Source organism: Mustela erminea, chromosome 14 (assembly GCF_009829155.1).
Source record: "Mustela erminea isolate mMusErm1 chromosome 14, mMusErm1.Pri, whole genome shotgun sequence".
In the NCBI taxonomy this organism is placed as follows: Eukaryota; Metazoa; Chordata; class Mammalia; order Carnivora; family Mustelidae; genus Mustela; species Mustela erminea.
This window is the reverse complement of record NC_045627.1, coordinates 50,084,594-50,108,875: the sequence shown is the minus strand read 5'-3', so window position 1 is coordinate 50,108,875 and position 24,282 is coordinate 50,084,594. Positions and strand designations below refer to the sequence as shown.

The following is a 24,282-nucleotide window of genomic DNA, read 5'->3' as shown; positions in this document are numbered from 1 at the left end:
AGGAGTAGGTACAAGAGAGCAAGCACTGTAGGGGACTTATTACGCCCTGGCTACAGTCCTGAAGAGAGTACCCATGAGATCACCCCAGCCTGGTCTAGAATTCAATAGTCGCCTCTTGACTTGGTCATAATCCACTTTAAATATCAAAGCAAAAACCAGACTAGACCACCAAGCCAGTTACACTCAAATGATCACAGCTGTGTGGGGGAGGGCATGGCCAGAGGAAACTTACAGCCTGGCTAGTCCCCCTTTTAGCCCATCTCTTCCCTCAGCCTGGTTGGCAGCAAGGGGAGCGTGCCAGCCCTGTGCCCCTGCTCAGTGGTGATGGCCCTTGATGGGGGGAGTGGTGGGGCTTGGTTGATGTTCTTATTGATGATGGCAACATGTATGGGAAGGGTGCAGATGGTATTGGTGATGGTGCTAGGTCTTGGGTTTTGTGGTCATTGGGCTCAGGTTGGAACTGTGGGTGACGATGAAGGTGTTATGATTGATCGTGCGGTCGGGGGCGGGGATTGACAGTATTTAGGTGAGGATGCTGTTTGTCTTAGTTAAGAGAATGGGAAATGAACATCTTGGTTGATTGCATGATAGCAGAATACCAGTCAGGGGGTTGGTCTTGAAATTGTTCACACTGCCACAGACCGAGTTGGCATTCCATCTTGCAGCCTGATAGCTATGGCTCAGGGCAGCCCTGCCCACATCCCTTTGCAGCTGCGCTGCTGCAACACACAACTCCAAGGGCCCTGGGGTCATTATAGTCTAAGCTAATGACACCCCTCAAGAACAGTGTCTGGCAATCTCCATAGGCTATAGCGTGAATGAAGCCCTGCAAACTTTGCTAGTCCTACATGGCCTTCAGAACACAGAGCACCCTGGCATCCCAGCTCTGGACCACTACCCATAATATCCATTCCAGCCAAACTGATTAACTCGGGATTCTAGGACACCCTTCTTCTCCTAAGCACCTCTGTTCCCTCTGCGAAGAACACCTGTTCAGCCTTCCCTAACTGCACTTGCTCCAGTCCTACCTAGTCATGAAGATCAAACACGAAGACACTTTCTTCCAGAAAGCATTCTCAGACCTCTGCTTGGAGGGTGCTCCCTGTCTCTGGCTCTCACATGACCAACCTTGCATCGTGGTCAGCCACCATCCACAGTGGTCCTTTCTGATTCCTTTGGCACCCACATCTGGCCAACTTGGTGCCTTTACTAAAGCCCACAGACAAAGAATGCTGGATGAGGAAATCTCTTCTCAGCATCCCCCAGAGGGCTTTATACAGTCCCCTGGCCTGGGGCTCCCAGTGCGCTTGTGCAGGGGTCGGGGTTATTGGGAGGACACTGGGCAGGCTGGAAAGCAAATGAGGGCCTTCCAGGGCTTCAAGAGAGATCCAGCAGGCAGAGGCTGAATACAGCAGCTGCAAGGTCACCAGCTCTGACTAGTGGTCCTCTGTCAGCCTCAGACACCCACTGCCTGGGACTTCTCTCTGTCTGGCAGCGTACGGCCCCACAACCTACCCTTGGGCCTTGGATGTCCTCAATAAAAGTCAGCTAAATATGGGGCGCACCAGGGTGCCTTGATGCAAGCAGGAGTCCACATCTCCCCTTCCCTGTTGATCCCCCAGCCACTTGCCCTGCCTGGTCCTGGCCCTGGACTCAGACTGCTAGAGGCAGGAAAGGTTTGGGAGTCCAAGGTGGAGTAGGCTGGTAGGGTGCTTCAGGGAGCATCTCAGCGCGGTGGGCAGCATAGACCTCTCCCCCTTGGCCATCCCTTCCAGGTGGGATTGCCAAGTCCCTAGAGGCAGAAAGAAAGCCTTTGCCCAGCCAGTGGGAATGGGAGAGACTTCTCTGGCCAGTCCAGCCATAGGGAGGGACAGTTGGGGAGCCCTGGGAGATGGACCTTCACATCTGCCTTTGTTTTTGGTTCCCTATGGTTCCCTCAATCAAGGGACAGGCTGATGGGTGGGCAGGTGTGTAGGGAAGACATGAGCCGGCCAGCCTGGACCTTCCTAAATGCTCAGGACAAGGACAAGGCTGCAGGTGGCTGGGGCTAGACGCAAGGTCAAGCTGGGGGTCTTCCACACCTGCCTGCCGCCTAAGCAAAGCTTCAGCAAGCCCAAGGACCCCCCCTCCTCTCCTCTCAGTCATGGCGTCAGCCCACTGAGGTCCCCCAGCAGTTCCCGTGTGAGTGGCTCTTCAGTCTGGGCAAGCCCTTTCCTCGCTTCCTGAACCAGGTCTGAGCATGACAGCATCTTCCTGGGCCAGGGGCTTGCAGCAACCCGGGGATGGGGATGATTTCTGATCCGTAGGCCTGCTGGTGTGGCTGGGTATGGGAGGGGAGTAGGAGACATTCCAGAACCTTACCCCCCCCCCCTCCCCACTGCCCTCTGGGAGGCTATAGCTGCCCTGTGGGCCCGTAGCACAGACTCCCAGCCACCATTCACCGTCCCCTGAGCTCCACCAGCCCAGGGGGGCCCCCGAGTCAGGAAGTCAGAGGCAGTCAGGCAGAGCTGCACTGGGTTCCAGCCCCAGCAGGCACCGCTGAGCCCCTTTTCAGGGAGTGCCTGTCCTCTCCCCATCTCAGAACACCCCCTTGAGTGGTACGCACACAGGCACAGCATGACTGGGGCTGGTTTGGTTCATTTTAAATCCTCTTTATTTCAGAACAAGCATGCATATATGTACAGAAGAGAGTACTAGGGAGCCATCGCACACAGCACAGAGAGGAGAGCGCACACCCCAATCTCACCACAGCCTGGAGGGGCCTCTACCTTGTCTACCCTGGGGCTTCCATTTCCTCCACAGAGAGCCTAGTTCTGGGCTGCCTGGGCTCCAAAGGGCAGGAAGAGAGAGAGTGGGGCCGGGGGGCGGGGGTCAGGGCGGGTTGGCCTCTTCCTGGGACCCTGACCTAGAGGCAGCTTATTCCAGGACGGCACTAGGGCAGACTGCCTCTCTTAGGAGCTAAGGGGGGGTGGGAAATGGCCCAGGGGCACATTCTGTTTCCCTTGGGTCTGCGGTACTATGCCAGCCAACCCTGCCATGTCCTCTCTGATCTATGGCTGAGGCCCCGGGCAGGGGAGCAGAGGCGTGGGCCCATGGGGGTGGGGTGTGGTGAGGGTGGCACTGGGGGGGCAGGAGTGGGCGTGGAGCTGTGTGGCGCTGGGCCTCGGCTGTCAGCTCTGGGGTGGGCAGAGAACAGAACTGCTGAAGGTTTCTATCAAAGGTGCCCCCCAGCACAGTTGTACATTCTCAAGCATCACCGTGGGGCTCACATGCCAGAACTGTGTGGGGGGTTGGGGGGGTGTCCAGCCTGAGAGGAGTGGGGGCATTCCAGATAGCCTTTTAGCTTTTAACATTAAGGATTTGGGCCGAAAGGCCATGATGCCAGTTGCGCAATTTGGCAAAACGTGGGCTGTTACGTTCCGTTTCAAACCTTTCCCTGTGGCACAGAGAGAGAGAGACAGAGACAGAGACAGAGAGAAGAGAGAAAGAAAGAAAGGGGTTAGGGGATGTGTCCCATTCCCCTGTCTGACAGCTCGGGCAGGGGGCATGGGAGGAGGGAGTTTGGTTTGGAGAGGCTTGGCCACCCACGGAGTACTTTCCAGGTTTGGGACAAGACTAGAGTCCCAAGGACCAGGATTGAGGGACTAGAGTCCCTTAGTGGAATAAGAAGGAAGCCACAGAGAAAGGACCTGGCTAGTGGGCCTAAGAGCCGGCTGGGCAAGGGGGTGGGCCTCTGGGTTCTCCCTGGCCCACGTGGTGAGGGCTGGGCAAGGCTGCTTTGGCTCTCGGGACTGAACCACATTGGCAGGTGGGCCTAGCATGGTCTCTGTCCCCAGGCTGGGCATCAAGAAAGAGGAACGCCTGTTCCCATGATGAGATTTGGTGAGCAGACCTGTCACCTTCCTATGCTTCCCTGGCCTCTGCCAAGCCTTCTCTGTTCCCAGACAGAAGCCTTCACATACCACCAACTGCCTGCACCCGCCCAGCCCTGAACACAGCCAGGTACACACGTGCAGCACATCCTCACGAGACCAAGGGCACACCTACAGAGAACCAGGACTTCCCACAACTTCCCACCCACAGGGCCTCCGCGGCTCCCCCCACAGCCTGCTCAGCCAAGGCGCAACACAAAACAGGCAAGGCGCAGCTAGAAATGCAAACACAAAGGAGAGTGTGTGCCTGGGGAAATGCAAGTGCCACAGATGCCAGAACCCTAGACCTTCCAGGCTGGAGGGACCGCTAATCGCCTCCAGACCAGAAGTGCACATTGGTGGCCCAGAGGCCCACATCTGGCCACAAACATGGTGTGTTTAACCTGGATTGTGTTTAAAACTCCTTTTAAAAATTATTTGCTACATCCAGACCATGGAATACTATTCAGTAATAAAAAGAGATGAACGAAGCATTGGTACACTCTCTAACTTGGCTAAATCCCCGGGGAAACCAGGTTGACAGAGAAAAGCCAATCCCACAAGGTCACGGACTGTATGATTCCATATACACAACAGACTTGAAATGATAAAACTAAAGAAGTGGAGAATAGTTAACAGATTGGTGGTTGCCACAGGTCAGGGAGACGGTGTGCACGGTAGGGAGGTGGGTGTAGTGATACATGGGCAACAGGGGGAGAAGCCTTGAAGTGATGGAAATACTCTGTGTTTGGCTATCCCAGTGCCCACAGGCTTGTTGTGATTTTGTTCTGTAGTTTTGCAAGGTGTTATCATGGGGGATAAAGGGTATCGAGGACCTCTCCATATTATTTCTTACAACTGCATGCCAATCTGCGATGATCTCAAAATAAGTAGTTTAATAAATGAATTGCCAGCGTACAAAGGTCAGGAAGATCAGCGTTAGGTCTCTGAAAATCAGAGATGGGGCAGTGCTGGTCTTACATTTCTCTAGCCGTCCCGCATCCCCACATACACATTTTATACCACCCCCGTCTGCATTACAGTCTCCCCCTCTACACGTGGAGTGTATGCATGCTGCGTGCTGTGTCTCTGCGGAAGATTCTGTTCGACTGCCAACGTACTGGAAAACCACTGTTCCAGACCAAACTTTCCTGATACCAACAGGAAGCGAAGGCCCAGAGACATCGTGTGAACGGCCTAAAACCACGCGGGAAGTCAGCAGCAGAGCTGTGAGCTAACCAGGACCTCTCCGAGGTTGGGGAGGAAGAAGGAAGACAGCAGAAGCAGGGGCCCTGATGGCAGCAGGGTGTGCGGCAACAATCGACCATCCCATAGAGGCCACCCAGGACAGAGACATGGCCAGTCTGTCCAGCCAGGTTCACAGCCATTGTCATCAGTGCTCAGTGACAGGCTCGGAGATAGTCCCCGAGAGTCGGAGACTCTAGCAAGCTCTGCTTGCAGTTGTTGGTAAATTTACAGCCTGCCCAAGAGAGGATCCAGGGGAGGAAAGAAGAGACGGAGCAGAGAGAGGGGAGAGCTGGAAGGAGAGGAAGGAGAAGTCCTAGGACACCCATGGGGGTTTCTCAGGGATACCCAGGGAGGGTGCTGGTTTCTCCAGTGTGGTTTTCGGACTTGCTAGGCGGGCAGACCACCAAGAATAAAAAATCCACAAAGTGCAGGTGACTTTTGCCATCTGTGTGAAGTTTCCCTATGGGGGAGGGCTCTGAGCTGGGCTGGCCCCAGGGGAGTCAGCCACAGGAGCTGGGCCAGAGCTGACTGTGCACAGGGAGGGAGGGAAAAGGACCCTGGGTGCTTGCCCAGGGAGGCCACAGTGGGGAGGAGGGACGAACTGGTAGGTGCCTGAGCTCGGCTGGAAGTATGGGAGGGAGAGGAAAAAGAACCTTGGGTGGGGGGCACCGTGGAGTAGGGACTTAGAAGAGTTTTTATGCTGTTTGTGGAGGAGGGTGCAAGGGCCCCCCTCCCCTCCGACTCCTCTGTGAACTTGTCACTCAAATCAACTTTCTTCCTTAACCCTTGGGGTCTAAGAGAGGGGCTGAGTTCTTCACACAGGTGAGCATTGCGTAAAGGCAGAAATCGCACTTATAAGACGGTTGAGCTACAAGCAGGGGGGGAGGGGATGTCTGGGTTACACACTGGGGTCCTCTGGGATGGTCACGCCCAAGCACTGGGAACCTGAGGCCTCAAAGATTCGGACCCTGCCTGGGACAAACTAGGCTCGCCTTCACGTCCACCCTCATCAGCGCAGCCCCACGTGGGGCTGACCTTCTGAGCTATCAGACCCCCGGAGCGCTTGCCCCAAGTCCGACAGAAGCTGTGGTGACCTCTCTGAGATTAGAGGCTCAGCTCTTGGAGGGAGGTCTGGTTTGTGCTCTGCTACTTCAGACGGAGGCCAGGAGCCCCCGTACTCCCTGCACCCCCGTAGGAGCTGGCAAGAGCTGCTATTTCAGTCTGCCTGGAGAGTTTGCTAAGATGCTGGGGTCCTTCCAAGGAGGGGGCCAAGTCCACAAAAGATGTCTGGGCTATTTAGGGGCCCACCCTGCCTCGCCTGGAAGGAGAGGGTCCCTGGAGATTAGACTCTGCCTTGGGCTGGCCAGCAGGTGGGCACGGGAGCCTCGGAGGGAAGCCACCTGCTGCTACCAGATGTGGGGGACACCTTCAGTGTCAAGAGCCAGGACCCTGAGGAGAGGAGAGCAGAGCTATGCACTACTATAGAACTATTGCAGGGTTGGCGTGGGGAGCAGGGCAGACCTGGGAAGTGAAGCAGAGACACTCTGTGAGGGGAGAGGATGCAGAGTCCTGGGACAGGCAGACTGCCCCCTGCTGGTGAGGCCAGCAGGGCCACCGCACCTGGTACAGAGCCTCTGCTCACAGCATTCCTGCCTGTCTCCACCGCCCCCCCCACCCCTGCCCCACCCACAGCAGTAGGAAGAAGAAAGCCCCTCTGCACGTGTACAGGCCTATACAGGCTGTTGCCCAGGCCCCAGTGTCGGCAAACTCAGGCTCGGCTGGAGTCTGCTATTTGGAAGTGGTGTGCTGGGATACCTCCCTGGGGAGACAGCCTTCTGAGATCCCTTCCTGTCCGTGCTGCTGAACTGGGAGGAAGAGAAGGACGTGGGCCCCCTCGGTGGACAGGACGGGTCAGCAGGGTGTGGGCGTGCAGCTTCTGACATGGGAATGGGGCACAGTCCCCCTGGGGAGCAAGATCCCTGACCAACCCAGACCCAGGGTGGGGACAAGCGTGCTTCCTGCTGCTTAGATAGCCACTCGGGTGACCCCAGGGTATGATCAGGGACCACAGTCCCTCCGCAGACCTTAATCACAAACAGAACGGGAGCACTGCACCCAGCACAAGCCTTACTCCCGGGGCCTCTGGCTGCTTGTGATTCAGTGAGATGAGATTGCACGCCCACCTCCACCGACCACGGGGAGAATGCACATTTTGTGGAAGGCTCTGAGGACTACTTCCTGGAGATTAAAGTCAGGAAAAGGGAGTGGAGCAGGAGGCTTCTGCCCCTCCAGTCCTGGGTAGAAGTCTTGTCCCTGAAGCTTCACAGCCCGGCCAGAGACCCCAGTGGGTCTCTGTGGGGGAAGCTATTTTTTCTCCGGGGGTGGGGGGTGGGGTGGTGGTGGTGTGTGTGTGTGTGTGTGTCCAGAACTGAGGGGGAAGCAGGATGGAGCCTCTATTTGGGCTCTCTTTCCAAGATTTCCCTACAGAAAACCCTGCAATAGCTGGCAAGAGGCTCTAAGACGTGCAGCAGCCTTCTTCTGGGGGCTGAGCCAGGCTCCTGTGGGATTAGGCCCCAGGGGGAAGGACTGATCTGCCCACATATCTCCAGGCCTAGGCAGAACAGGCCCTGGAAGATGCTTCTGAAAGGAGGGAATGACCAGTGAGGCCTGGACACAACCCTTCTTTCGAGCTTTGGTGTTCTCACTCAAGAACTTTGCAGAGCCTGCATACTCCCAGGGAAATATGAGAGACGGAGGTTCTGCCTTCTAGACCGTGCCTGGTTGGTGAGGTGTGAGCTCAGAGTGCCCGGCCAGGAGAACGAAATGTCCTCAGAAGTACTCACTCCAGGGGCAGGGCTCTGTCTCACACGAGGGAGAGAAAACACGCTGCAGGCTTCCTGATAGAAGGCTATTTGCTGTGTGTGTGTGTGTGTGTGTGTGTGTGTGTGTGTGTGTGCTGTTGGTGGGCAGTAAGCCCCTCTGTTGGGGAACTACACTCCTCATCAAAGCATTCATATGGGTGGCTTCAAAGAGGAGGTGGAAAAAAACAACAGAGTGCCATGGAGCCTGGGAGTGGGGACGGCTGACAGCTCGGTCACACTTCAAGTAGCTAGGTACTATCTATTGAGCGAAATCTCGTGTCTTCCCATTGGGGCTTTATGTAGACACCGTGCGGGCACTAAAGGGTTAACAACTGTGACTGGAACTACAGGCCATTTTAAGCAGGCCTGGGAGGACCACGCTTTCCCTTGGATGCCCCAGCCAAAAAGTGAGAACAGTTTGGACTGGCATAAATAGAGGTCAGAAAATAAAAGCCCCTGTCAACTCTGAGCTGACCCCAGAGCCCCACTGTCCACGCAATCCTGAGATCACTACATGCCGGTTAGCCAAGTACAGAAAGCCTGGACCCACGTACCAGAGCCCCTCTGAGCCCCAGCGCCTTACGGGGAGGCCGCCACAGAACGCACCCCCGAGGCAGACTCTCCCAGGAAGAGCACGCACATTTGCTGCCGCAAGTACAAACACAATCATACGGGGCCCCAGGCCTCACCACAGAAGACCCTAGCAGGTTCCAGTGGGTTTCAGGGCAGTGTGCCCGGGCCCGTGAGCACCTGGATGCAGGTGGTAGGTTAGTGGCTATGGCCTCAGGCCTGCCACCTTCAGGGGAACATAACCCAAGACACTCAGCCTAGCAGCAGCCACTGTGCTTGGAGCAATCAATGGAACTAATACCTCAGTGTAGGTATGGACAGGTGAATCCTAAGTGAGGTACCCGTGCCCAGCACAGCCCTCCACATGCCTGCTTCCCTGTGCCCAGCCTCCAGACTCACAGGGGACAGGCACTGAGCGGAGCGCGCAGGCAAGGCTGCTGGCCCGGTGCCCTCACAGGGAGAGATGCCCTCATTCTCAACAGCCCAGCAAAGGCCAAAGCAGCCCTGCCCCCTGCCCAGGGACAGAGCCAGGAGAGCCCAGAATCCTTATTCCTGCAGCCTGGGCCCAGGGGATTGAGACTCTGCTCCAGGCACCAAGCTCAGTGACCTGGGACGAAGGCCCCAAGCCAGGGTCTGCTGGAGCCCTGCAGGGGCCAGGAGCTTCCAAATACATAAACTTGAGAGTTTCCTTCCATGAGTCATGTGACCTGGGAGCTGCCTGGGGAGGGGTTGAGTTAGGAGGGACAAGGCCACAGAACCTGAGTCCGGGCACTTACCTTGACCGTCGTAAAGCTTCTTCATCAGGGTCTTGCACTGTGGGAAGAAAATTGTCGATTAGGAGGAATCGCAGGAAACGTAGGAGTCCCCACCGAAGACTGAACAGTGATTGCCCCCAGCCTGTAAACCGTGGCAGGGGAAGACTGTGTGCTGGGCAGAGGGCAGGGGGAGACCATAGGAAATGCTGCCATTGGGAGGGAGTAGTCCAAGGTGTGGCTTTTGAGGTCCTCTTATCCCAGCTCTGGGTCATCACATGGCATGTGGCTGCCCCCACTGCAGTTAGAGACCTGGGCAGAGGGCCCATGTCATTCAGCAGCCTGCCCCAAGGGGCCCAGAGCCGTCAGCAGGCCACTAGTTATCTGACAAGACCAGCTCATCTTCAAGGGCAGGGGTTTGACAGCCTGGCTGTTGTGGGCCCCTCTGCATCTCCCCTGCCCGCGCCCCTCCCCCACCCCCAGCCCCACTTACTGTATTCTGTCCCCGTCATCTGGGCCAAGATACGGAAAGAGCGAGACTGCAGGTTGGAAGAGCGTCGGGCCCACTCGTCAGCCTCGTCTTCCGGCTTGTTCTGGTTCTTAATCACGGCCTGGTACACGGGGGAGGCACTGTCCACGGCAAGGTCTTTAATAGGAAGGCTCCTGCAGGTCAGAGAGAAGCGTGAGTGAGGGCAAGGCTGGAGGCCTGCTCCTGTCCTCCTGCACTCCCCGCCGCGGCTCATCCACTTGCACCCTTACACCCTACACACCAGTTGGTGGCCCCTGCTTTTCTCAACCCGCTGTGCCCTCCACCCACTGCCATCCGAAAGCCTGTGACAAAGGCTTGGCCTGGGTCCTCAGTGCTCAGAGAGGCCACAGCAATTCCTCACGGATCCCTTCGGCCACGCCCACACCCCACCCTGGGCTGACTCCACACACAGACCTGAAAACCCACTCCCATAGCTACTGCCGCCTACCCCAGTGGGGAGGGCTGTATCTCTTTTAAGGGAAGAAGAGGCAGAATAGGTCTCTTGAAATAATTTCAACCTCTCTGAACAATTCCTGAGTTTGGGGCTGGGTGACAACGGGCCTTTTGCAGGGACTCAGAGGCTTCTTCAGGGTCAGTCCTTTGTCCCCTGCACACTGTTGGATCCAAACAGGGAGCCACCAGTGCCAGACCTGACCCAGAAGAGGAGTGGGGGCCTCCTGTTCAGCAAACACGGGCAGGCTTGGTGGGGAGTTGGCGTGAGAAACAAGGCAACAAGTCTGATGGGCTGGCGTTACCTGTAGATGGGCAGGGGGGTTCTGGCCTGGGGAGCTGGGGGAAGAGCTGCAGGGAAGGTCATTAGTCCTCTGCTCCAGAGCAACACGGCCTTCGGAGGAGGAACTGGTGACCTTAGACTCCTTTAGGCACATGGCAGGTGCTCAAAACTTACTTAAATGAATGAATCCCAGATCAGAGCCAGAAGGAACCCCAGAATCTCTTGGGTCCAGGATCTCCCAACCTGAATCAGACTGCAGGGCATCTTACAGGTGCCCACTTACCCTGGCCAGTGAGAGCTGGAGGATCCTGACTGTCCAACCCACACTCCAAGGAATTAGGGTGGACTTGAGTCAAGTTCACAGCAGTGACGGCCTGACTCCCCAGCCTATGGACCAGCGGCCCAGCCCTCTCTTCTTAGAGATGCTGAAACTGAGGTTCAGAGAGGCTAGCTCCAGCTGACAGCATGTAGGGACCCTGTTGGGTCAGAGCCCAGGCTTCCTGCGTCCCACCCCACAGTCCTTTCCATCAAATTATCTTCAGCAAAAATGGCTGAGAGAAGCAACTTCTGCCCACTGGGGCCTTGCTCACCCCAGATGCTCCACACCTGGAGACATGGCCCAGCCCAGGGACTCACTCTGTGAAGTCTCCATTTGCCTGTTGCTATGGCCACCTCTACCTGCCCTCCAAAGGGCCAGCTGGCTGGGAGAGGGACCTCCCCAGCGCCCACATCTTTTAGCCTCTCTGCAAGGAGCTGGAAGGAAGCACTGGCCTACTTTCCCAAGACTGGGAGTCCCTCAAGATTGGTCCTCAGTGTCAGGCTCAGAGTGGGTTCTAAGAGCAGAGGTGGAGAAAGGTGACAAAAGGTGACCAAGACTGCATGGAGCTGCCCCTACTTCCCTGAAGGGTCTGCCCGGCCCCCCAGGAGCTTGAGCTACTGTCCACCTCAGATCAGATGGGGAAGACCAGCAGATCCTTCCAGGGTCCAGCAGCAGGGAGGCTGGGGATGCCCAGAAAGCAGAGGAGACAGTGGGGTCTCGTGCAAGAGGCCATTTTTGGCATAGGGAGGAGCAGAGGCAGGTCTGCTGCCTTCGAGTGAGAGGTACAGTAGGAAAGAAGCAGGACTCCCCGGTCTGCTAGAAGGGAGAAGGAGGAAGTGAGGATTGAGCAGCGGAAGAGGGAAGGTATAGACCCAAGGCCAGGCCCTGCCCTTGAATCTGCCTACACACAGCTGTTCGGTCCAGAAAGTGGATGGAAGGTGTTTGCTACCATTTTCCTGGAATGTGCCCTTGAGACACTCCCCTGTTCCTTCCACAGCTCCAGGGGCTCAGAAAGTTCCCAGGGGTGAGTCCCTTGGGATTCACATTGCTAGCTCCACTTTCCACGGTGCTGTGCAAAGACCAGGGATTTGTGTTGTTGCCACGACAGCCCCTGGGAGTCAGATGAGGGAATTCCTGTTCCTTTTGAGACTCCAGGACTCCAGGAGAATATGTACAGAGAAAGGATGGAACAGGCCCTATAGTCCTGGGACCCTGGGTCTGAGGCGACTCTGGAGCCACTCCCAGTAATGGTCTTCTTGCCACCAAATACATGTCACAGTTACCACAACATCAAGGTCACCTCTAGACACTTACCCACTGTCCACTGCCCTCAAATCTGACTCATCTTTGGCCTCCCATGGATGATACTGGCAGGTGCTGGCTCCTTCAGATCCCTGAGGATCCTAGGGAATGGCCTCCAAGAGGCCCCCTCATCACTCCTTCCCTGAATAATGGCCCCACGTGGATTCTGACATTCAGGTCTCTGCTGTCCCAGAGCAGACAGGAGCTGCCGCAAAGCATAGCCCAGAGATCCACTCCCAGCCTTGGGTGCAGGAGAGGCAGTGTGATGTCACTGCTCTGATTTCCATGTTCATAGTGACATTACTGGAGGCAAAGCCCAAAAGCACTTGCCTGTATAGTCTCCTGAGCATGTCGTTTGGCTGTGAGGTGGGTGTGAGGAGAAACATGGACAGAACCGCTGTCCTCAGACATATCCCACCAAACCCACACACCATCCCTCGACCAGACAGACGACCACAACGCGGAACAGACAGTGTGGAGTCTACTTACGCCAGCGGCGACGCCCTGCCAAGCAGAAGAAAGCCCAGCAGTGAGTGCGTGTCCATCAGCGGATGGCAGAGGGGCCGCGCACACACAAGGGAGCGGGTTTAGGGTCAGAAATGAGTTAGGGGAGTGGGGTGGATAAAGGAGGAAGAGAAAGAGACAAAAAGAAAACTGTCAGTGAGGAAGGAATCATGGACATTAACAGCAGAAACGGAGCACCTTACGGCACAGGACGGCTCCTACCCCCTGGTACCACAGACGCATCAGCCCAGCAGGGCGAAGTTAGAAGGAAGGGGAAAGCAGGTTGCTTCCCAGGCACACAGGGAAGGGAGGGTGAGGGGAGGGCGAGGGGAGGGGAGGGGACAGGAGGAAGGTGGGAGAGGCACTCTGAGAAGCCTAGGTTAGGTCAATGTTGCGTCATGTTAAAAAAAAAAAAAAAAGAAAGAAATAGTGGTGAAACCAAATGATAGTAGTCTTTTTGCCAAGACAAAGAATATATAAAGTTAGTGAAGAGCAGTTCTTCCATTATTTTCCACTGAATTTCCCTCTGGCAACCTTACCGCTCTTAAGGGCACACCAAGGACACACAGGCAAACAAATGTTAACAGGAAATCCCTGTTAGCTTTTTGGCTTAGTCAGGCAGCCTTGTTTTCCTGGGTACACATGAGCAACTGGTTGTGTTTTGAGACTTACGTGGTCATATTTTCTGCTTTGAATGGTGGGATTAAAGAAATAACACTCTCCACAGTTCTGCAAAGAGCTACAGCTCAGAACCTGGTGGGTTTGAGACTCAGGGCTCCAGGGCAAGCAAATTCTGCCCCCTGGTGGCCCACGGAAGCACTGTGCACGGAAGAGGAGAAGTGTCCGCACACTGTTCCATCCTTTGTCCCCTGGAGCCTCCCCCTTGTAACTACAGGTACCATCATGGCCACCAGGGCTGAGTTCTGCAAAGGCCAAGCACTATCAGAGTTATCTGGGGCTTTTGAACCCTTTAATCTCTCTTACAAACATCTGTTTTTCCTAGCTTCGGAAAAAAAAAAAAAATACAACCATCATTTTAAGATTTCTTGCTTTGAGTTGCTTAAGGTCCTGACTTGGGGATAAGATGTTGCCCAAAGAGATTACCAGTCAATTCTGAAAGTTAACAATGATATTCTCAAGTAGAAAACAATACGAATGTTTGTGTGAGAGAAAGAAGGACAGAAAGATAGAGACAGAGAGACAGAAAGAGACAGAGATGGGGAGACACATACAGGGAGAGAGAGATACAGAGAGACTATGAGAGACAGAGAAAGTAAGAGGGAGTGAGGTCCCTATTACCATTTGCACTATTAGCGGTTTTTTCCCCCCACAAATGATTCCCAGCCAACTCTTTCCCTATTTAACACTCGAGTTCCTCAACCATTGCTAACAGGCAAATTCTGAGAACCAAGGATGCCTTAAATCTCATTGCCTTGAGATTGGGCTTCCCTGAGTCCTGGGTGCTTCCCAGGCTCTGCCGTGGGCTGACTACAACCAGTACCTCAGATGATTTGTCCAGAGGCCCCTTCCCAAACAAGAAACCTGGTCATCCGTTTGAATTGCTCTCATCATTGAAAGAAAGCAAAAACTTCCCCCAAAGAATGGCTTAGTCTATGAGAAGACTGGTTTATCCAGATGTGACCCAGGATTCCAGATGTTTCTTTCTAAACTGACCCCCTTGCGGAGTCCGGGGGAAAATGCAGAAGCTGTGAGAAGCGCTTGGAGCAAGCACCATATTCGTTGATTTTCCACCCTTCTCCTAAAGCTGAGACTGATTCTGAAGAGAGAATATGGTGTTCTGGAAGGCATGGCAAAGGTTCCCCTCCAACAGCCATGGCCCTAGAGGCTCAAGGTGAGGGAGGAAAGCTGGTCTCGATACCCAAAGTCTCTGATGGCACCAAGCAGCCTGGTGCCGTTGGCCTCCACTGGTGAGGAGGCCCAGCCAGTGGTGAAGGCGATGACCGATGAGCAACAGCGGAGGAGAGGAGGCGCTTACCCACTGAAGTCACTGCCCTGGGCCTGGGCCTGCCCAGCAATGGCGTCCATAATGGCGTCCTGGGAATACATGCTGATGGGTGTGTTGTACTGCGCATGGATGATGGTGGCCTTGCCGCCCAGCCCCTTCACCTCAATGGGCTTGTGGGTGGACAGGGCAGAGTCCTTCAGGGCGTTGGGGTTGAACCGTTCCTGGTAGTCGGCGCTGGGGGAGGGCAGTAGGGAGAGCAGAGGAGGAAGAGGAAGGGAGGCAGAAGGAGAAAAGGCAACAGGTGGTGTTACACAGGGGGTCAAGGAAAGGGCTGGTGATGGAGAGACCTCCCAAGGCCTGATCCCAGATAGGTCCCCCAAGTCCCCTGAACTATGGACAGTGGGGTCTGGTAGAGAAAACCCTAGCACCCTCCCCAGAGCCCTTCGTGGCCGGTTTCTCTCGCCCACCCTGGCAATACCAGACCCTGGGAAGCCTCTGCTCAGCCTGAGCGAGCTACATCTCAGGGTCAGCAGGGGGCGCCAGGCACTGGAAGCTCTCTCACCTCACCAGCAAGGAAGCAGAGACAAAGAGGGTTGGGAGTCGGGGACAGGAGCTGGGCCACACGTGAGAAGCAGCGGCAGCCCAAGCAGAGTCCAGAATGACCGAAAGGCAAAAAGCAGCCCCGCGGGGGCACCCATAGGGGTTCTGAGCAAGGTTCCTCCACGATGGGGCTCATCCTGCTGGCCATGCCCTCCGTGGCCCAGGGCTCTGCTCTTCCAGATGATCCAGGGCACGTGTTTCTTCCTTGGAGCAGGACTCGGGCTGCTCAGTACCCCTCAAGTCCGGCTGGCTGTGCAGCCCGCAGTCTCTGCCCATCGGGGCGCTCCCCTCCAACAGATGAGCGCACTCCCCGGGCCCAGAAGATCAAGCGCAGCCCTTTGGAGTAGTCCCGCCACCCCCAGGACAGAAATGTCTTCAGGCTCACGTGGAACCCAGCAGGAGCACGGCACACACTCCACCACCGTCCTCCCCTCCCCCCAGAGCCAGCCTGCTGGTCCAAAGCAGCCACCACAGGAAAGGGCGAAGGGAAAGGGCGCATCCGACATCCGACAGAGACCTGGCACCCCTCCCCCGTGCCTTTCCTCCATACTTGCAGATCCACTCACATGCAGGCTCGCTCCGGGACACGAATGCACGCCCACTCACACATGCACACGCATGTACACGTGCTGACGCAGGCGCACGCTGTCCAGACCCACAGACACTCGGACGCATGCTGGGGTATGCACAGAGCGCACACACATGCTTTCCTTTGATACTAACTTGGCTGGAGAGTTGGCTACCACCTGGGGAGGAGAGAAAGAGCAAAGAAGACAGGGCTGTCAGAGTGTGGTCCTGCCAGGGGCTCTGAGTGCTGGGACCATCCTCAGACTGGCCCTCATGGAGGCTGCTCCAGCTCTGACAGGCGCAGGGGGTGGGGTGCCGAGGAGAGGGGCAGGGCTCCAAGTCAGGGTCACGGCCTCTGAGTTTGGGTCAAAGGTGCTGACAGTGGTGCTACCCTCTCAGTAGGTCCACAGTCCCTGAAGCTTTGCCAGGAGTAAGGGTTTTCTAGTCCATCTTCATGGGTGCCACATACTGCCTGGCTGGAGACCCCAAGACAGGAAGATGGAGAAGAGACAGGACCAGCTGCGGCTGCTATGGGCCAAGCCCAGGCTGTAGGTGCCTCCTAGCTAGTCAGCCATTCTGGACGTATCCTTGTGTAATTGGCAGTGGTGCTGGGGGGGTGCAGTCGGGTTACCCACAGTCTCCCAGATGTACTCTCCCTCCCAGAGTGGGCACAGGCAGCCCTGGCTGCTACTTCTGGGGCACAGAAGTGCAGTCCCCTGTGACTGTCCCTAAAGGCCCTGTGGACGGTCAGTGAAGCAGGATGGAGGAAGGCAGAGGCTCAGGAGAAGGTCCAAGGGGTATTGCAGGAAAGTCCCTAGCCAAGGCAACCCAACTCAGACCTAAGAGGGACCCTGCCCTCGCTTTTGTATAGAGCGAGCTTCCTGGAGCATCATCTCTTTGGAAAGGCATTGCCTGCATTAGGTTTCCTTAAATGCAAATCCCTTGCAGGGCAGACCGGGGCAACACCAATGGCCTTGTCAGAAACCTGAGGGAAAAGAGCGCTGGTGGCATCCCTGCCCCTGTCGCAGACTGGACCACTCAGGGCTCTGGCTGGGAGATCCTGGGCCCCAACTAGCCTGACCCTGGTCATCCCTTGGCCAGGCCAAAGCTAGGGGGCCCTCTAGCTGCACGCCTCACAGTCTTGGAGCTGATAAAATTCCCTCTGTCCTCTAGGCTCAAATAGCTCCAAGTGGAGCTATATTAGGAAAGATCTTCCATCCCTTCTCCATTTCTGGCCAGTGCTGACAGCTGCAGGGTCAGCTCTTGCCCTGACCAGCCCAATGTCCCCTACAGAGGGCAGTGGGGTGGGGAAGGGGAATGCCGCCTCTGCCCTTCCCTGTCCCAGCACCCGGCACCGTCTTTGGCATTGACTCCTGCTCCATGCCTAGCTCCCACCTGAAGACTTGGAGGCTGAGTGGCCCACAGCAGACAGCTCAGAGAGGAGCCAGCACCAGGTCTCAGGGAGAATCAGTCAAGATCCACCCAGAGGCCCCTGCACCGAATGCCCTGAGGGGTATTGCCCTGCCCTGCCAGCTCATGGCGGTTGGAGAGGGACTGCTGCCATGCTCTGGCCTGGGGATCTCGCACCCTGTTTGTTCTTGCCAGTCCTCCCAAGAGGATTCAAGCTGTCGAAGACTCACATTGCAAGCTGCCTGGAGAGGAGGACAAGGAACTTCCTTTTGGAGCCAGGTGGGACAGAGTTTAAATCCTTACCCTGAATCTTCCTAGCGCTGTGACTCTGGGCAGTTCCCCACCAGTCTCAGCCTCAGTCCCTCATTCACAAAATCAAGATGATGGTGGCCACTGCGCAGACAGGCTGTGCACGCTAAACAGAATCCGGAGTGTAAAGCCCTTGTCATGACTTACGTGTGCAATGGATGGGATGTGGGGATTAGCATTTACCAGCCCTGCCACCTTCCTGCACACAGGCACTTAGCAAAGCTGGTAGCCTCAGCCCATCAGAAGCTGCCTGGGCTAGCCCAGGTCAGAGGCTCCCTGCTTCCAGCATCGCCCGGGGACCGCAGCATAGCCTTTACTGTGGATGAATGGAGATGTACTCCTTCCACTAGCCTGTCTACCCTTAGAGAAGCTGTTGGACCCTGCTGCTCTGAGTGTCGAGTAATAAATTAACACTTGTCGGCTTCTGAGAAGCCCCTGCACCAGAGGGAAGGCACCCCTGGAGTCATGGGAAGCTGGGATGGGGCTGGCCCTTGATTTTCCTGGCCAGGTTGTGAGGTCCCTATCACCATATAGGGAGGAGTCAGGCTGACCCGGGTACCAGCCCTGTGTGCCTCTGTGCTTATTAGCTGTGTGTGACCTTGACCAAATCACTCACTCTGAGCTTCTACTTCCCAGCTAGGAAATGGGGGAAATGATGCTCACCTCTGAAGTTGCTGAGAGCTGAAGTTAAATAAAGCACATGGACTGTGAGTTGGTCCCAAGTCTAGACTGAGGGCTCACAAGGGGACATATTATTGTCACTGTAGGTGGGCTTCATGGAGGTCCCTGTCTCTCAGAGACTGATTTCCTTGCCAGGGGCCAGTTCCAGAGAGCACCAGAAAGAGCTACCAGCCCATCCAAGGTGGAAGGAGGCCATTTCTGCTCTGTCATTCCTCGGGTTTTTTGGCAGAAGCTCCTTGCTGGGAAAAGCCCAGGGTTTATGGTTCTGACGCCTTGGTCTGAGGAGGCTGGGGTCCAGGTGCTCAGGCTGTGGAGTGCTCAAGGCCAGCTTCAGACAGGATCCCAGAAAAGGCTGAGGGATATGGGGAAGCTGGGGATCGGCAAGGGAGCAGTGAACCAGTGGGGCACAGGTACCTTCTGTGGCAAGGGCAAAGGAAGGGCATGGGCGGGGCCAGACTGACCCAGATTCTGATTCTAACTCCTGGGTGCATCTACCGTGTGACTTCAGGTAGCACAAGGCAAGTGTGCTGGCTCGGAGTTCAGGGCTGTGCAACGTGTGTCCTCTTTCCATCCTGCCGGCAATCCTGAGATATGGACAGTCTCATACCCAGGTACAGAGGAGGAACCCTGAACCCCTAACCACTGGGCCATAATGGCCTTGACTCAGCCTGCTCCACCTCTAGAGCACATGAAGATAATTATACCGATTGTAGCCGAGAAGTTAGAATAAGATACAAGCAGGAAGGGCTTAGAAGCTAGCACGTGCTTGGCTTGGGGTCTCCCTCCCCTCAACCCCTCCACGATGCGTACCCTGGTTGCAGATTCTTTTAGCTCCTGTGCTCACAGAGTCCCACCAGCTGGTGCTCAGCGGGTTGTGGGGGGCAGGCTACCGTTCTCCTACACACCCTCTTTGTCCTCGGTTCTTCCTTGCCTCATTCTATCTTGGCTCAGTTCTACAAGCCCATGACACTCACCCCATTCCTGAATCTTTCTGCACCCAGCTCAGTCGCTCCCACCTACAGGCAGCCTTCCCAGATCACTCCCAGCCCCCAGAGAACTTACCCTCCTACCTTTCTATTTCTTCCCTGCTCCTGCCTCAGGGCTCCTCCAGGGGAGGGACCTTTGTCCCAGGGTTCCGTGAGACAGCAGGCTTCATCTTGGGGGGGGGGCGTTGTGTGGCAAGGGGGTGCTGGTATGGATGTTTTGGGAGTCAGTATCTCTTGCATTCAGACCTCACTTAGCCACTTAGCAGCGGGACGGCTGGACCTCGACTAAACCTCTGAGCCTCAGTTTCCCCCTCTACAGGATCCAACACGTCACCCCAGCTTATGGAAAATAAATACGTCTGGCTCCTGATAAAAATACCGGCCAGGTTATTACTTGTACGGCTCTAGGCTTGTGCCACTGCGTGGGCCGACTGAGGCCAGCTCCTTGCTCTGACTGCCTGGCCGAGCCTCCGTGAGCACTGAGGACCCCGGTGGCCCCAGACCACCAGCAGAGAGCGGCGCACCTGTTACCTACCCTCCTGGGAGTCCAGCACCTGAGGCCTTCCCTCGGAGGCTCATCTGATACATCTGAGCCATCTCCCTCAGGGTCTCTGCTGAGTACAGGCCAATGGGGTTGTTATACTGCCTTGGCTGGCTCGAGCCCTGCGGGGCTTTCGGGCTGAATGAGTCCAGGGCTCCCTCCAGGCTGGTCTTGGCCCCTGGGCTGCCCCGCGGAGGGCCGGGCTCAGAGGCCTCGGTGTGTGAGGAGAAGACGGAGGTCTGGGAGAAGGAGCTAAAGGTGTGCCTGAGCTCCGGGGTGCCCGGGGTGCCCAGACTCGCCCTTGCCTCAGGGTTGGGGCTGAGGGCCGCCGGGCTGCCGTTCGTGTCCCGAGCGGGGTCCTGGCCCAGAGCAGCGCCATGCAGGGGAGAGAGAAGAGAGCGGTTAGAGGCCATAGGGGTCCCAGCGCTTCCGCAAGGACCTGAAACACAGGTGTTAGTGTGAGCGCCCAGCAGCCTACCCCCTGCTGCGACCACGCAGAGCTCGGGAGGGGACACAACGGACACCTGCAAGAGAAGAGTTTTGTCGAGGAGAGGGAGGGAGGCGCCCATCCCTGGCCCTGAGGCCCACATCCTCCTGACCAAAGTGCCAGCCCCACACAAAAAGCCAAGCCAAGCCAGCCCACCTGCAGGGCTGCGGGAAAGGGGACGTGGGCCTCAGGGAGTTGGGGAGAGCCTCCTCCATCCTCTCTCTGCTTTCCGTTGCCCTGAGTGGAAGCCCCTAGTTGGCACAGCCTGGCCTCCTGCTCTACCAACCCCATACTGAGATGCCTCCACATGGCCAGCCAGAGGCCCCCCACCCTGAGCTGGCAGTGGTCAGGCAAAGTAGAAATGCAAGAGGGAAAATGGGGACACTGCGGGGCTGACAACTTGTTCCCACAGTCTGCCTGTGCAGCTTCTCCCAAGCAACCCTCTGCTCCCTTCCCCCATCTGTCACCCACCCCAAGCCCCTGTCAGCCTCTTTGTATCAGACTGAGGTCATGCAGGAGGCAGGGGGTGGGCCCTGCAGGAGGGGTGGGGAGGGCCTTCCATGCTTCAGTTCAAGTCCTTTTGGCACACAGGGTTGAACTGCTTCAAGGGAGCACTGAGGGGGTGGCAGGCAACGTGGTGAGGTATGCCTGCCTTGGGCTTGCTGCCTGACTACCATCAGCACCTCTGAGGGGGCTGTTGGGACATCCAGTCGGGAGGGGCAGTGGAAAACGGTGGGAGAGACCCTATGTCAGAGATAAACTCTGAGGACCAGCAGGCCCCCTCCCTCCATGCCTGGGCTGGCTGCTTGAACCAGGGTCTCTGGCTTTCATGCCCCAGGGACCCCCCTTCCCAGTACCCTCAGGATCCTTGTCCCCACCTAGCTGGGAGGAAGATCCCTCTCCTAAAAACACCATGGCCTAGGCTGGTTTCCCAGCAGCCCAGCCATGAGGTCCCAGGACCAGGACCCAGGCAGACACCCCACACTTGGTACTGCATGGGGGCTGGAACGCCTCTTCTTGGGGGCCTGCCCCCACTCCTTCACGCTCAGCCATAGCTGGGGCAAGGAGACGGCTAATCCTACTACTCTGTCCGGTTTGGGCCAACCAAGGGCCAGGCAGGCAGACCAGGGGCCACCCCACAGGAACCACCGCTGAGAGTGGAGTCAGCACCTACCTTCTGGTGGGGGATCACTGGCAGAGGGGACTGGACCGGGGGTGCTGTTGTGGAGATGGGGATGGGGCGCTTTGACCTGGAAGAAACCAGAAAGGGGTCCAAGTGAAGACCACTGCCACTAAGACCAGGAGCTCCTGCCAGGGCAGGGCTGGAGACAGAGAACATCAGAGACCTGGGTCACTGGGCCACAGCTTCAGGTCCGCTGTCCTCCCCATGGACTGTGTGACTCCAGGAAGGCACTGGGCCTGACCAGGATGAGGAAGTCATGGCCCTTGGACACTTTGCTCCCATGGGCCTCTGTTAGGTCCTTGGGAGGCTATCTGGGGCAAAGAGGAGGCAGGGCTTTCAGGCCCAACTCCCTCCGCACTGACTGGCAGCACTGTGACCGTCCCGACCCCCAAGGCTTATCCATAAAGTGAGGCACAGACATGTCAGGTGTTTGATGGCTTGGCCCTGTCCTCCTCCTGGTCCAGAGGCCCTCCTTACTTTGCTGTGTGATCCTGTGGCACAGGCTGGGCCCACATGACTGCTGCCGGACCCCTTCTTTTGGGCCCTTGATGCCCACGTCCCTCTACCCCCTGCTCTGGAGAGCTCCCACCTACTTCTGCAGTGTGAGACTCAGGTTGTAGCTAGCAGACTTGATCTTGTTCTGAGCTTCCAGGTGGGTCATGGTGTCTGTGTTGACTCCGTCGATGGCCACCACGAGGTCACCCTGGCTGAGCTGGGACTGGGCGGCCTTGCTCCCCGGTGTGATCTGAGAGAATGACAGATGGGGGGGCAGCAGTGAGCATACAAAGGGTGGACCCAGGCCGTTCTTGAGGAAGAGTCACCAGGGATCATCCAGTAGAGGCCTGCCATTTCCACTTTCATTCACTATGACCAGCACCCGCTGCTCCCCAAGCCCGATGCCTCCTCCTGGCACACCATCACCCCTCTGCCTAGCGTTCTGTATCTGAATGTGACCCAGAGCCCAGCCCTGGCTAGGGGAATGTGGATGGAAGCAATACCCACCACTTCCAGGCCTGCCTCTAGCCACCATCCTTGACATCCTGCACTCTCTCTCCTTCTTAGCTGACTGGATGCAGAGGACCCAGAAGAGGACAGCTGAGCCACCAACGGAAGGACCCAAATCCTCAACTCACTGCTTGGAGGAGAGAGGATTAAGAAGTACTGCATCTGATGTTGCACAAGGGAGAAGTAAGCTTCTGCTATGCTAGGCCATTGAGACTTGGGGGCTGTCTGTTACACCAATTAGCCTACTATAATGGCTGCACCCCCAAAACCCATGGAGCACTTTCTGGGCTCCAGGAGGGAGGGTATATGCACGAGTTAAGACTCAGCACCACCACAGAGACTCTGCCAGGCTAGTACCCAGAACAGATGAGCCCTCAGGGGAGCACCCCAGGGCAAGTGCCTAGGGCTATCATGGCAGGGAAGCAGAGAGCTGTGGAAGCAAGGTCTGCTGGGGCATGGGGCAAGGCTCAGCACTATGTGGCTGGCTTCAGACTTCCAGAAGAGGAGATGCAGGTGTGGGGGCCAGATCCCAAATCCTGCACACTAATGATATCACAGAATGTTAGAGTCTGGGGCCCCCTATCCCCAGGGTGATCACACAGAATGCTATAGACACCACACGCCAAGAATATCTCCTGTCATGTCAAGGCCACCCTCCCAGGGACATTACATGCAATGTCAGGATGGCTAAGACCCACTCTTAGTGACATCATGCACAACGCCAAATTCCATAGGCCTGGTCCTCCGTAACAGCATGCCCCCCACCAGCCCAGAGATGTCACTTGAAATGCAAAATTCTGGAGGGCCTAGATGATATCACCTATGATAACTTGATGGCTGGCCCCTCGGGACATCACATGGAATGTGAGGAAGCTCCAGTTCCAAAGATGCCTCATGGAATGTCACCAAGACTGGCTTTACACCCCCATGTCACAACACGAAATACCATACCCTACCCCTTACAGATAACACAAAGAATGACTTGACCCCCATGATATCATGTGGAAGGCCCCCTGTGACATCATGTAGAATGACATACAGAGCTTGCCCCAGTGACATCACAGGAAAGAGGAGGCTCTGGGAGCCAGCCCCCACCAATCTGTAACTAGAGGATGTCCCTTGGCTTTTGTTCCCCAACATGCCCACCAGCCAGCTTTCCTGGCTTCTATGGGCACATCTCAGTCACCTTCCTGTCTACAGCCCAGGGACAAGGCTGGCTTCTAATGCTGGCAGAAGCCGTTTTCTGGCCCTGGCCTGGGGGACCATCCTAGAAGGAGTCCAAAGAGGACCTAGGGAAAATCCCCTATCCTGGTTGCCAGGCCCTGGGCTCCCAGACATGGACGGAAGCCTCCTGCAACACCCCTCATGAGGAATCTTCCACCAAACCAGGGCCACCTGTGGTCACCAGGCTCTAGTCCCTGGTGGGCTCTAAAGGCCAGGTTGCAAACCGCCTGTGCAAACCCAGGGACAGCAGCAAGAGCAGACGAGTCCTCGAGGAGGAAGTGCCCAGTTAGCCCTGGGGACTGCGCTAGCTTCACCAACGCCGAGTAGCCTCCCCTCACCCATGAATCCACAGAGACCTGGCAGGGACAGTAGAGAAACCACCCCATAGACTGCCAGGAAACCAAAGTCCAGCCCACTTTCCTGGCTCCAACAGAGGTATCTTAGAATTACTTGGGCTGGGGTGCCTGGGTGGCTCAGTCGGTTGAGCATCTGCCTTCGGCTCAGGTCATGATCTTAGGGTTCTGGGATCGAGCCCCAGGTTGGGCTCCGCACTCTCCTTCTGCCCTTCCCCCTGCTCATGAGCACACATACTCT

General features: G+C 56.5%; 1 protein-coding gene across 8 annotated transcripts in view; it reads right to left on the bottom strand.

Moving 5' to 3' along the window:
* LDB3 (LIM domain binding 3) overlaps positions 1-24,282 on the bottom strand; it is a 59,713-nt gene that overhangs the window by 28,227 nt on the left and 7,204 nt on the right. For 2 of the 8 annotated variants that reach the window (XM_032312844.1, XM_032312847.1), the window contains exons 3-9: positions 22,053-22,204; positions 21,451-21,526; positions 16,019-16,041; positions 14,726-14,929; positions 12,715-12,729; positions 9,836-10,005; positions 9,367-9,403 (exon numbers count right to left, since the gene is read on the bottom strand). In XM_032312844.1, coding sequence (XP_032168735.1) covers positions 9,367-9,403; positions 9,836-10,005; positions 12,715-12,729; positions 14,726-14,929; positions 16,019-16,041; positions 21,451-21,526; positions 22,053-22,204 — 677 coding nt within the window. Of the gene's footprint in view, positions 1-2,635; positions 3,437-9,366; positions 9,404-9,835; positions 10,006-12,714; positions 12,730-14,725; positions 14,930-16,018; positions 16,042-19,783; positions 20,149-21,450; positions 21,527-22,052; positions 22,205-24,282 lie in introns of those variants that run through there. The other 6 variants (XM_032312845.1, XM_032312848.1, XM_032312843.1 and 3 more) reach the window with 4 other exon arrangements.